Source organism: Elgaria multicarinata, chromosome 8, assembly GCF_023053635.1.
Source record: "Elgaria multicarinata webbii isolate HBS135686 ecotype San Diego chromosome 8, rElgMul1.1.pri, whole genome shotgun sequence".
Taxonomy (NCBI): Eukaryota; Metazoa; Chordata; class Lepidosauria; order Squamata; family Anguidae; genus Elgaria; species Elgaria multicarinata.
In genome coordinates, this window is record NC_086178.1 from 13,862,241 (window position 1) to 13,875,484 (window position 13,244).

The window sequence follows — 13,244 nt, forward strand, 5'->3', positions numbered from 1 at the left end:
CAGTGTCATGTTTCTCAGTAAGCTCTTGCTTTCGATGGGAGACAAATGACGAGGCTTGCTAGGTAATCTACAAAGCTTTTATTAAGCGTTTTAGCTTCTGGCGGACCCTAGCATCAGCTAGTTTGTCGGGACGTTCTCTTCCAGAAGAAAGTCACTTCTCACTGGATGTGTAGGATTTGGCCTTGAGGAGATAAGTGCTGGAGAGGGCTGATTACCAGCTGGTGAATCGCCCATGAGAGCTTCCTCTCCCACTGATACAGGGTGGCTGGTGGCCGGTGCCGCCTCCTCTAGGTCCGAATCGGATTCTGATTGACTACCAGAAACACCTCCCAAAACAGGGCCAGTAGGGTTAGACATGGCACCCAGGTGATTGTGTGAGGTGGCACTGTATTCCCAGCCCCTTAGGAGGCTTGGACCACAGCTAGACCTAAGGTTTATCCTGGGATCATCCAGGGTTCGCCCCTGCCTGAGCACTGGACCCCCTGTGTGTCACCTAGATGAACAAGTTTGACCCCTGGACGATCCAGGGATAAACCTTAGGTCTAGCTAAGGCCATATTACCCTCATATACCTCAGTTTGGGGCCTAATTTAATCGCTCCTCCAGAATTATTGCCTAGGGAAATCCAAATATGTGCCACGGCCAGGCATTTTGTCTTTATATCCATCTACTGTACATCGTGAAATGCATTTCCTTTAAATGAAAGTGTCTGTAATTACATAAATACTTCCCATGAGCTCTCACCTAGAAAAATAAAAAAATCTATATGCAGAAGACACTGTGATTACTTTTATTTGGTGGGGGTGAGGATTCACTCAAAGAATATTCTTATGGTATGTCTCTCTATTGGAACCACAAATCCTCTGTTTGGTTTTGCTTGTTCCGCCTTCTCTCTGTTAGGGGTAGGCTACATTGGCTGTGACAGTATCCAGATCTAACTTTGGAGAGTATATTCCCCACTTCAGGGTTCCTGAGATCAGTGGCTGGAAGCTGGCGTCTTGAACAAAACCCTAAATTGCAGCAGGCAGAAAGTATTGCTCCATTGACTAGGCAAGGGCAGAATCCAGAGAGGTTTCAAGTTGCTTGCAAATCGCAAGGACTAATGTTAGGTACATAGAATGCTGCCTTAATTTATTTATTTATTTATTTATTTATTTATTACATTTTTATACCGCCCAATAGCCGAAGCTCTCTGGGCAGTTCACAAAAATTAAAACCATCATAAAACAACCAACAAGTTAAAAATACAAATACAAAATACAATATAAAAAGCACAACCAGGATAAAACCACGCAGCACAATTGATATAAAGTTAAAATACAGAGTTAAAACAGTATAATTTAAATTTGAGTTAAAATTAAGTGTTAAAATACTGAGTGAATAAAAAAGTCTACCAGCTGGTGGACCATTAATGCCTCATGCTGAGGCAGACCATTGATCCATGTAGTTCAGATGTGGGCAACATGGCCCCTGGGGGCACCAGTGTGCCCTTTGACACCTTTCTTTGTGCCCGCCAAAGTGCCCTAAAACATAATAATAATAATAATAATAATAATAATAATAATAATAATAATTCTCACTGGCAGCCGAAATCACTTCAAAGCAAAGTTAAGGTGTTCCTATTTATTTTATTTTCCCCTGAATGCCTCTGAGCCATGCGTGGGACTTACAGTCATTCTTAGGAAATGAAGACGGTGGGTGGCTGCAAGCCAATGCTTTCATCTGCAGCAAACCACTGGATTGGGGCACCCAAGAGGTCCTCCAGAATTGAACTCGGCCCTCGGGACACCTATAGTTGCTCTCCAGGGTTTCAGACAAGAGTCTTCCCCAGTCTTACCTGGAGATGCTAGAGATTGAACCAAGCGTGGACCAGAAGATTCCTGATTGAAGCCTGTTTGCAAAAAGCGATGATGATGATGATGATGATGATGATGATGATGATGATGATGATGAATGATGATCTTAAAATTAGAACCATTCTTGAATACATCTCATTGGCTGTTTAAGATTTTGACTCTAAATTGGATGTCTATTTGACCTCTAATTTGACGACGGTATCTAACCACCATGCTGATCCATCCGGTTAGCCCACTACGTCTAGCTCAAATAAACCCTGATGACTACAGTGCTAACAGATTCAATATATACTTAAGTGGGAAATTGCCCAGGAAATCCAACACATTCACAATGGATTTCAAAAGAGGAAACTTCTATAAAATGAGGGAAATAGTGAAAAGAAAGGGTAAAATCCTTGCAGAATGCATGGAGCTTACTCATAGAAGCTCAACTAAAATGTATTCCACAGGTTAGGAAAGTTAGCACCAAGTCCAAGAGGTCACCAGTGTGGTTAACAAGCAGTGTTAAAGAAGCTATTGTAGAAAAGAGGGCTTCCTTCAGGAAATGGAAGTCTTGCCCTAGTGAGGAAAATAAAAGGGAGCACAAGCTAGCGCAAAGGAGATGCAAGCAAACAATAAGAGATGCAAAAAAGCATTTTGAAGAGCAAATCGCTAATAATATCATCAAGTCCAACAATAAAGAATTCTTTAAATATTCTTTAAATATATCAGAAGCAGGAAACCAGCTAGGGAAGCACTTGGACCGTTGGATGACAATGGAGTTAAGGGAGTACTAAGGGAGGATAGGGAAATTGCAGAGAAGCTGAATGAATTCTTTGCATTGGTGTTCACTGCAGAGAATACAGGACAGATGTCTGTGTCTGAACTGATGTTTTCAGGAAGGGAGTCTGAAGAACTTAGGGAAATAGTTGTGACAAAAGATGAAGCTCTCAAACTTACTGACAAATTGAAAGCAAATAAATCACTAGGCCCAGATGGTATCCATCCTAGAGTTCTCAAGTAACGCAAAAATGAAATTGCGGACCTCCTCTGCAAAATGTACAACATGTCCCTAAGCTCAGCCTCTGTACCAGAGGACTGGAAGATGGTCAATGTAACACTAATTTTCAAAAAGGGATCGGGGGGGGGGGGGGATCCAGGAAAATTACCGGCCAGTTAGCTTGACAATTGGTTGAAAGCATTATTAAAGTTAGTAAGCATATAGAAGGGCAGGTCCTACTGAAGAAGAATCAACATGGCTTCCACAAAGGCAAGTCCTGTCTCAATAATCTACTAGAATTCTTTGAGAGTGTCAACAAACATGTGGACAGGGGTGATCCAGGGGACATTGCTTACTTGGACTTCCAAAAGGCTTGTGATAAAGTCACCCACCAAAAACTCCTGAACAAACTTAGTAGTCGTGGAATAAGAGGAGAGGTCCTCTTATGCATCAGTACCTGGTTAGAGAACAGAAAACAGAGAGTCGGAATAAATGGTCAATTCTCCCGATGGAGGGAAGTAAATAGTGGGGTCCCACAGGGATCGGTATTGGGACCAATTCTTTTCAACTTATTCATAAATTATCTGGAATTAGGAGTGAGCAGTGAAGTGATCAAATTTGCCGACTAGACCAGATTATTTAAAGTTGTTAAAACATTAAAAATGATTGTGAAGAGCTCCAAAGGGATCTCTCCAAGCTGGGAGAGTGGGCATCCAAATGGCAGATGCGGTTCAATGTAAGCAAGTGTAAGGTGATGCAAGTTGGGGGCAAAAAAAACCCCAACTTCAAGTATAACCTAATGGGATCTGAGCTGGCGGTGACCAAACAAGGAAGAGATCTTGGGGTTGTGGTGGATAGCTCCATGAAAATGTCCATCCAGTGTGCGGCTGCTGTAAAGAAGGCAAACTCCATGTTAGGCATTATAAGAAAAGGAATTGAGAATAAAACAGACAGTATCATACTGCCTTTATACAAACCTATGGTTTGACCACACTTAAAATACTGTGTACAGTTGTACTAACCACACCTAAAAAAGGATATTATGGAGCTGGAAAAAGTGCAGAAAGGGGATACTAAAATGATTAAGGGGCTGGAGCATCTCCCCTATGAGGGAAGGTTACATCAACTGGGATTGTTTAGCTTGGAAAAAAAGAGGCTAAGGGGAGACATGATAGAGAGGTACAAAATTATGCATGGTATGGAGAATGTGGATAGGGAGACATTTTTCTCCCTCTCTCATAATACTAGAACCAGGGGACATCCCATGAAGCTGATTGGTGGGATCCAGGACAAATAAAAGGAAGGACTTCTTCACACAGCACATAGTTAAATTATGGAAATCACTACCACAAGATGTAGCGATGGCCACCAATGTGGATGGGGTTGGACAAATTCCTGGAGAAGAAGGCTATCAATGGCTACTAGCCCTAATGGTTGTGTGGTATCTCCAGTATTCAAGGCAGTAAGCCTGTGTGCACCAGTTGCTGGGGAACATGGGTGGGCGGGTGCTGTTGCACCATGACCTGCTTGTTGGTCCCTGGCTGATGGCTGGATGGCCACTGTGTGAACAGAGTGCTGGACTAAATGGAACCTTGGTCTGATCCAGCATGGCATTTCTTATGTTCTTATGTTCACAGTTTCTCTCTCTTAACATACAACGATTTTGTTTTGTCTCTCAAATTTAAGATGCAGCTTCAACTTTCTCTGCATTTATCTAAAGGAATTTTGAAATCAACGTATCAACAACCAGTCTGCAGAATGTTCTAGCATTGACAAAATTTGACCCAGAACTCACAATGTATGTTGTGACCCTGACATGCTGAGGTTCGTCCTGTAACATGAATAGCAAGTGGACAAACATGGTATCATGACAACGTAGCTTAAAAAAAAACCCAGCAGATGTTTGGATAAACCCACAAAGTTGTTTGCACTGTACACAGGATGAGACGAGAGTCCATCAAGCAGTCCTGCACACTGTTTTTGCTTGATTACTTTAGAACACGAACAGGGTGGAGACTGCCAAAAAACCCTTCCCCACTGGCTTTTTAAGGAGTCCTCATGCTCCAGGTTTCAGAAGGAGCATCTTTACCCAGATATGGAACTCTTCATTCTGCTACTCCTCAGCATTTGCTGTTGTTGCCAAGCCAAACTTCTACAACTGGACTGCAATGACCATGACGTCTTCAACGCTGTGGACATAGCCCTGAAGCGATATAATGGCGGTAGACGACGTGGCAGCGTATTTGCTCTCAGTAGAATCCTTGAAGCCAATACAACAGTAAGTAAACTTTGCAACAGCAACAAAAAGATCATCTATAAGTACGTCCGCTTTTTGAACCCTTTACACATAAGCACATAGCAGAGAAGAACAAGAGAATCGTGGCCCCAGTTACATTCTGGTACGTCTGTACAAATCTGGCATAAGGACTCCAGGGAAGTTAGTTTAGTATAAGACTGATGCTTAGTTCTCAAAAATAGTAGATGAAGTAAACCTGTGTACTGTACTTATAAAACCAGTATGTCAGACAGAAAGTTAGCCAAAAGCCTCTTCTTGATGGCATCTTTTTTGTGTGTGTTGGGAACGTTTTTGTAAGAAGGTCAGAGGAGCGTTTAGCTATGAGTTCCCCCATGTGCTGAGATACAGCCTAGACATAGCCTTACAACTGTTTGCAAAAACTAGGTCTTAGAGCCAAACTACACGTTACACCAATCAATAGTGTCTAGCTGAGGGTTGTTGTTGTTTTTTACTCTAGTGTAAGAGCATGTGTGGCCAAGATTTAATTGGGGCTGCCTCACTCTGGGAGAGGAGGGTTAAACCTTCCCCACTTACCATTTGCTTCCAAAATTCCTCCTTCCACACATACACAGGGGCTTTCCCCTCACTTTTGTACCCATGAGGGGGACTTCCAGAAGCGAAGGGTATGTGAGAGAAGTTTAGTCCTCCTCTTCTGGAGTGCGGTGATCCCAAACCAAATTGGGAACGTGGACACCTACATTAGAGGTGGGGTTTTTTTTAAAGTAAGCCTTAGCTTCATGCTGTGCAAACATGAAGTTTGGCTCTTGGAGCAATGTTTTTCATTTTGTTTCTACACACCCTCCAACCGCTGTTAGGTTACCATAGTCCCAGTGTGATATCTGCCATGGGACTCCTGGGTTGGCTGGCTGTGACAATGGCTTTCACCTTTTCAATTTCCCACAATGCCTCACAGCTGAGGGGAAGAATGCTTGAAGCAACTGAGTGTGGGGAGGCCTTCTCTCCCCCTTTCAAAGTCAAAGTAAAATTCCACACTCCACTTCATACATGAATAAACAGAAGTACATGAATAAACAAAAGTGGTTGCTTCCAAGATATTTGTTTTGGGTCTCATTCTGTGTAATGTGCAGAAGGGATTTAAAACATCCAAGAGCCCACTGTAAGTTCTTAGGCCTACAACTTATCAAAATGGCTGCCCAGATGACCAGGATAGATCTTATTTATTTATTTATTTATTTATTACATTTTTATACCGCCCAATAACCGAAACTCTCTGGGCGGTTCACAAAAATTAAAACCATAATAAAACAACCAACAGGTTAAAAGCACAAATATAAAATACAGTATAAAAAGCACAACCAGGATAAAAACCACGCAGCAAAATTGATATAAGATTAAAATACAGAGTTAGAACAGTAAAATTTAAATTTAAGTTAAAATTAAGTGTTAAAATACTGAGAGAATAAAAAGGTCTTCATTTGGCAACGAAAAGTGTACAGTGTAGGCGCCAGGCGGACCTCTCTGGGGAGCTCATTCCACAACCGGGGTGCCACAGCGGAGAAAGCCCTCCTCCTAGTAGCCACCTGCCTCACTTCTTTTGGCAGGGGCTCACAGAGAAGGGGCCTTGTAGATGATCTTAAGGTCCGGGCAGGTACATATGGGAGGAGGCGTTCCGTCAAATAACCTGGCCCCAAACCGTTTAGGGCTTTGAATGTCAATACCAGCACTTTGAATCGGCCCCGGACCTGGACTGGCAGCCAATGAAGTTGTAAAAGGACTGGCGTAATGTGATCTCGCCAGCCAGTCCCTGTTAGTAAACGGGTTGCCCTGTTTTGTACCACCTGAAGCTTCCGGACCGTTTTCAAAGGCAGCCCCACGTATAACGCATTGCAGTAATCCAAACAAGAGGTTATCAGAGCATGGATAACTGTAGCTAGGCTATCTCTGTCCACATAAGGACGTAGTTGGTATATCAGCCTAAGCTGATAAAAGATGCTCTTTGCCACTGAGTTCACCTGTGCCTCAAGTGACAGTCCTGGATCCAAGAGCACCCCCAAACTACGGACCCGATCCTTTAGGGAGAGTGCAACCCCGTCCAGGACAGGGCAAACATCAACTCGCTGGACAGATGAACCACCCGCTAACAGTACCTCCGTCTTGTCTGGATTGAGTCTCAGTTTGTTAGCCCTCATCCAGTCCATTACCATGCCCAGGCACTGGTTCAGAACAGTCACTGCCTCACCTGGGTTTGATGACAAAGAAAGGTAGAGCTGGGTATCATCTGTCAAAATGCTGTCAACCAAAAGATTTTGGGAAATCTGGGGCCATTCCTTACAGATGTTTAGAAAAGAGTTTTCCCGCCACTAAAAGATCCCAGGTCCTGCTCATTTGTGACTGAGGGGAACAGGCCTCCTTTGAAGCAATTTTTAATGCGCTTCGAAAATGTTTACCTCTCAAGTATTTGTTGTTCTGTCTCCCATTATGGAATTGAAGACCCCTTACATAAATGTTTTCTCCAGACAGACCCTGGCAAAAATTTCCTTCTGAAGTATGAAATAAGGGAAACCGCTTGTACTATTGAAGAAGAAGTTCCCTGGCAAAACTGCAGATTCATAGGCGCCTCAGAGGGAGTAAGTATTCATATGCCTCCTCTTAAAAATGTATGTCACTGTGTGAGCTCTGCAAAAGGTGGCACAACAGAGGTTACCCAGAAAACAGCCGCAGGAGTGCCAGCCTTCAGCTATGGCAGGGGGAACGGGCAGCATGGGTGTCACTACGCCTGGGTCACTGGCCCCAAATCTATTTCCTAGAGGCCTGGATCTATTACCCAGACCACTGAGTGTCCATTGGTGCCAATGGAGGGTTTATTCTGTTTAATTTCCATGCAGGAGCAATTTTCAAGGAGGATCGCAGCTGGGGAAGGAAAGCTCCCCCCTCCCTGCATCCTGCAACACACATAATTGCGCCCCAGATCTCTCACTGCATAGCAGTTAAGCTTTTTCCACCGGTTTGGGATGATCTGGGGAAGGGTACAAATTAGCTGAACCATTTGTTTTATTTGAGAGAAATTAATTCTCTTTTTTTGCCTCCTTGAAATTTAAATAAAACTTAGTAATTATTTCTACATTTGCATATATAATTATAAATCGCAGGCAAATTTTACGCATATTTGTGTCCTATGGGCCTTAGCCCCAAATCTATTGTGGTTAGCAACACCCTTGGCTGGCAGAATAGCCATGTGTAAGAAGACACTGGATGTCATTAGAAAGGAACATGGAAAAACTGTGTTCATTTTGCACCATCTACTTTGTGGTCCTTAGCAAGGGTGGCAAGGATGAAAATACGGGTGCTTCACACCCAGGAAAGTTACAGGACATATCTGTAATCCACACTAATATATGAAGGTCTTCCAGATGAACCTGTTTGGATAGGTTCAGAGATTCTAGCCCTTGGTGTCCCTGCCTTCAGAAGAGAGGTGGGTGGTGAGTGACTGTGGCCTTCTGGGTGATAGCCCACTTATCATAATCTTGGTGCCTTATTTATCATAGAGAGGTGATAACCACGGCCTTTTGGTGGTGATGCCCCTGTTATGAATTGTCCTACCCTGAGATGGTCACTTAGCATCTTTGTTAGAACCTAAGAGGGGCCCTGCTGGATCAGATCAAGGGTCCAGCTAGACTAACATTATGTTCACACAGTGCCCAATCAGCTGTTGACCAGGAACCCACAAGCAGGACACGGTGCAAGACCACCCTCCCACCCATGTTCCCCAGCAACTGGTGTATATAAGCTTACTGCCTCTGATACTGGAGGAAGCACATAGCCATCAAGACTAGTAGCTATTGGTAGCCTTTTCTTCCAGATTGTTACTGTGTTTTAGGCACCTCGTGAAGACTTTTTTATTTGCTGATGCATTTTAATGAACCAGGATTCCGAAGTAATTCATATGACTGTTATTTTATCACATAGTGGGAAAAGGAGGTTTTTACTTTTGGAGTAACTGCTGTTCTATGTGCTATTATATTATTATTTTATGCTTTTTTGAGTTTAAAATTTATATGATTTTTATTTGCTGTATTTGAAATCATTTTGTATATTACTTTGTGGGGGAAATGGATGAAAAGTGAGTTACAAAATTTTGAAATAAGGAAACCAATATATAAATATCTACATATCTGATTCACAGATCATCCACACTGTCACCTTGAGCTCCTTGGGAGAAAGACGAGATAGACATGAAACAAATAAACGAACACATGCATAGACCACACATGTAACACCATCCAGTGTGGTTGTCTGCTCACAGGATAGCTAGCCCACATGAACAAAGCCCTTACTGCCTTAGCAAAGCAACTGCTGGACTGAGGCGCTAAAAAAGAGTTATTTGCTGCTGGCAATTTGACAGACTTTCATTCCCATGCTAATCCCATCTTTTACAGAGATCGATATATTTGCTATTAGCTCCATATCAGACTTGTCCATACACTCTTTCAAATAAATAACCAGGATTATCAGTGCTTTAAATACCTTGTCATTTTATGAATTACGTTTAGGCAGTTTTCCAGTGAACATTAATCTTTTGTTCTTTTTATGAAGCCACCAACAATGGATAAAATCCATTCCTCTTAAACCACATTTCCAGCAATGACGATAACAATGTTTTGCTTCCTTACTTTCAACATTACATTAATCCTTTGTGTAAACAAATCAGGGAATCTCAGGATATCTGTGTAAAGAAGTCATACCTGGATAAGTTCAGGATGAAAACACTGTAGAATGATAGTTTAGAAAGAATTACTTCGCGTGATCAGCTCATGGATCAAATGTAATTCACATATTTATTTTGCAGCTGCACACACACACACTGCCTGATGAAGTCACCTGAAGTGATTTAAGAACTTTAAAAAACACATCCTAAGACGATCAAATAGAAATAAAATACTTTAAAAACATCAGTGAAAAGTCAACTGGGCTGGATCCAGATTTAGGTTTATGAAACTGGGAGGCGGAAATATTTATTTATTAATTAATTAAATTTATATACCGTTCCATAGCCGAAGCTCTCTGGGTGGTTTACAAAAGTTAAAAAACAGTGGACATTAAAAAGTATACAGAATTTAAAACCATCAAAAAATATAAAAACAACAATATACAACAATAAACAGTATCTGCCACCGGTTCCCCCTCCCAGACTGAGTCTGGCACCCAGAAATAACAGTCACACCACATAAAAGGGCAAAATACTTTATTAATCACACTAAGGCCAGATCTACACGTCATTGCGAAGGCGCCTTTTTTAAAGACGTACCTAAAAGAAGCGCCTCTTTCTTTACTGTGTGTACTGTGTGCTAGGCAGCGCCGCCTGCGGAAGAATCTCTACCCCATTCAAAGATGCTGCTCAGGCCGCTTCCCCCTCGGGTGTTCTTCCATTCGAATAATCCCCCCTCCCACCTGGCGGCTCTTCTGGCGTGTCTCGGCTGCGGCGGCTCCTCCTGCAAAACACTTTTCTCCCTCGGTGTGTTTGTATTTGCGTTTGCGTGCGTGCGGCGGACGAGTTCAGCTCCTGCCTCTCGCTCTCCCCCGCAGTGTCATCTCCCCGGGACTCTCTTCGGTGTGTGCCCGCACACGCGCATGCAAACGCAAATACAAACACACCGAGGGAGAAAAGTGTTTTGCAGGAGGAGCCGCCGCCGCCAGGACGCGCCAGAAGAGCCGCCAGGTGGGAGGGGGGATTATTCGAATGGAAGAACACGTGAGGGGGAAGCGGCCAGAGCAGCGTCTTTGAATGGGGTAGAGATTCTTCCGCAGGCGGCGCTGCCTAGCTCACAGTACACACAGTAAAGAAAGAGGCACTTCTTTTAGGTACGTCTTTTAAAAAGGCGCACGGAAGCACCTTCGCAACGACGTGTAGATCTGGCTTAAAACTCTGGTAGACGTCACACATCCCAGGGCTGGGACACACATAAGGGGAAAAGACACAGCACAGAAACAATTAAGGCAGGAAGGACAACACAACATCCCCACAGACATACACTCTCCCCTCCCCACTGCTGAACAAGCAGCCACACTTTTCCCAAGATATCCAGCCCACACTAACTTTCCATGGACTCCACCTCTGCCGGGCTAAAAGCCCCGCAGACAAGAAAAGATTTCCCTCTCAGCCTAAGACGATCCAAACTGCTGCAAGGAACCAGATTACCAACACGGTTGAGAGCTTTTATCGGCTCGGCTGCATGTACAGCCTGACATCATTCCCCCAGGTGCAAGCTGAATGGTTAGAGATAAGCAGTGTCCAAGGCCTTTGGCAGAATGATCGTAAATCTGCCCAGAGACTAGGGGCCTTGCTAGACGAGGCCTTAGCGCGCTTTGTGGGCCAGTTTCCCTGCTGTGCGTCCAGATGACGCACAGGGGAATCCGGCGCCAGGCCGCACTGAGGCCTCCTCTAACGCGCCATAAGTGAAGTCGCTTATGGAGTGCCTTTTTCACAGCCCTGGCCTCAGGCTGGGGCTGTGAAACGTCTAGGAATGTCCGTGGCTTTTTGCGGCTACTCGCTTACTCGCGAGTAGCCGTGAAAAGCCACGGACCTGGCACAGCGCTCATACGAGCGCTGTGCCCATCGTGCCAGGGGCTGGGTGATCCGGGGGGGGGAGATGTCAGAGGGCGACGAAGGAGACGGCGAGGGGATGGCAGAGGGCGACGAAGGAGACGGCGAGGGGATGGCGGGGGGCGACGAACAGGAGACAGCGATGGAGGGCGGATGGGGGGGATCTTACATAAAAAAAACCTTTACCTTCTCCGGAGTCTTCGGGCCGCATGTGGCCCCTTTAAACTAAAAAAAAAAAAAAATGGCAGACGCTGCAGGGCTTGCGTCGTCCCTGCGCGTCCGGCGTCTGGAAGCTGAGGCGGCGTGCGCTAACGTTAGCGTGCCTTGGCCCCGCCTCCCTGCCAGCTTATCCTGGCAGGTCTAGCAAAGCCCTAGTTTTTAGGACTTTAAACCCCTCAAGCTGATCACTGTATCAATTTTAAACAACAACAGTTCTGGGGTCCATTAAAAAAAAAAAACCACCTTAGCATATGTTGTTAAATGCTGTTAAATGCCTGGGAGAAGAGAAAGGTCTTGACCTGGCGCCGAAAAGAAAACAATGTTGGCGCCAGGCGAGCCTCATCGGGGAGATCATTCCACAATCGGGGCCACCACCGAGAAGGCCCTCTCCGTTGTTGCCATCCTCCGAGCTTCCCTCGGAGCAGGCACTCAGGAGGACCTTAGATGTTGAGCGCAGTGTACGGGTAGGTTCATGTCAGGAGAGGCGTTCCCACCCCCTTCTCCCCATAACAGCCTCTCCAGCCCCATCTGCAGAAGGCAGATCCTGGCAATGGCAACCGGACCAGTAGTAAAACAGTAGCACTCGCAGATAATAACTTCAGCATCAAACGTTTTAGAAATGAACATTTTTATTTGTTGACAGAACAGAGAGTAGGTTGTTCGTGCGGTTGACAAGCCACCCACAATCCAAAATAGCGCTTTTTTATTTCTTCTTGTAGGACTCAGGCGAGTGCACAGCTGAAGTTCACACTGATGTCTTTCTAAGCCTTTCCAGTGTTAAACAGTCATGCATAATTAAACCAGGTATGTAAATTTTAAGTTGGTGTCAGAAGATGGATTGAATTGGAATGGCTAGAAATGGCCCAAAGTGTGGTCCACATTGATGCACGTAAAGCAGCCTTTCCCAATCTGGTACCCTCCAAATGCGTTGGACTATAACTCCCACCATGCACCCACATTAACCATACTGGCTGGGGGATGATAGGTGTTGTAGTGTCTACACATCTGGAGGGCTCCAGGTTGGGGAAGGCAAATGTAAGGAAACATTCCCCAGAAAAATCTGGCATTGAAGTATCCCTTATTGATTTGATTAAAGGGCCTTCTTGGTAGCTGCTCCCAGGCTGTGGAACTCCCTGCCAAGGGAGGCTAGGTTTGCTCCCTCTCTTCTGTCCTTCTGCCAGCAGACAAAGACCTTTTTATTCAAGCAGGCCTTTGGCATGTAAGCAGGTCCGTTGGGTTGGATGTTGTTTTTATTCTGTTATTGTTGTGTTTAAAATTGTGTTTTAATCAGGTTTTATTTATGATTGTAAGCAGCCTTGAGTGCCATTTTTCT

The 13,244-nt window shown here is 44.4% G+C and overlaps 1 protein-coding gene across 1 annotated transcript in view; it reads left to right on the forward strand.

Annotated features, from left to right (window-relative positions):
* The first annotated feature begins 4,787 nt into the window (after positions 1-4,787).
* KNG1 (kininogen 1) overlaps positions 4,788-13,244 on the forward strand; it is a 37,173-nt gene continuing 28,716 nt past the window's right edge. The window contains exons 1-3 of the mRNA XM_063131900.1: positions 4,788-5,112; positions 7,608-7,718; positions 12,631-12,715. Of these exons, the coding sequence (XP_062987970.1) occupies positions 4,930-5,112; positions 7,608-7,718; positions 12,631-12,715 (379 nt within the window). The 5' untranslated portion in view covers positions 4,788-4,929. The remainder of the gene's footprint in view (positions 5,113-7,607; positions 7,719-12,630; positions 12,716-13,244) is intronic.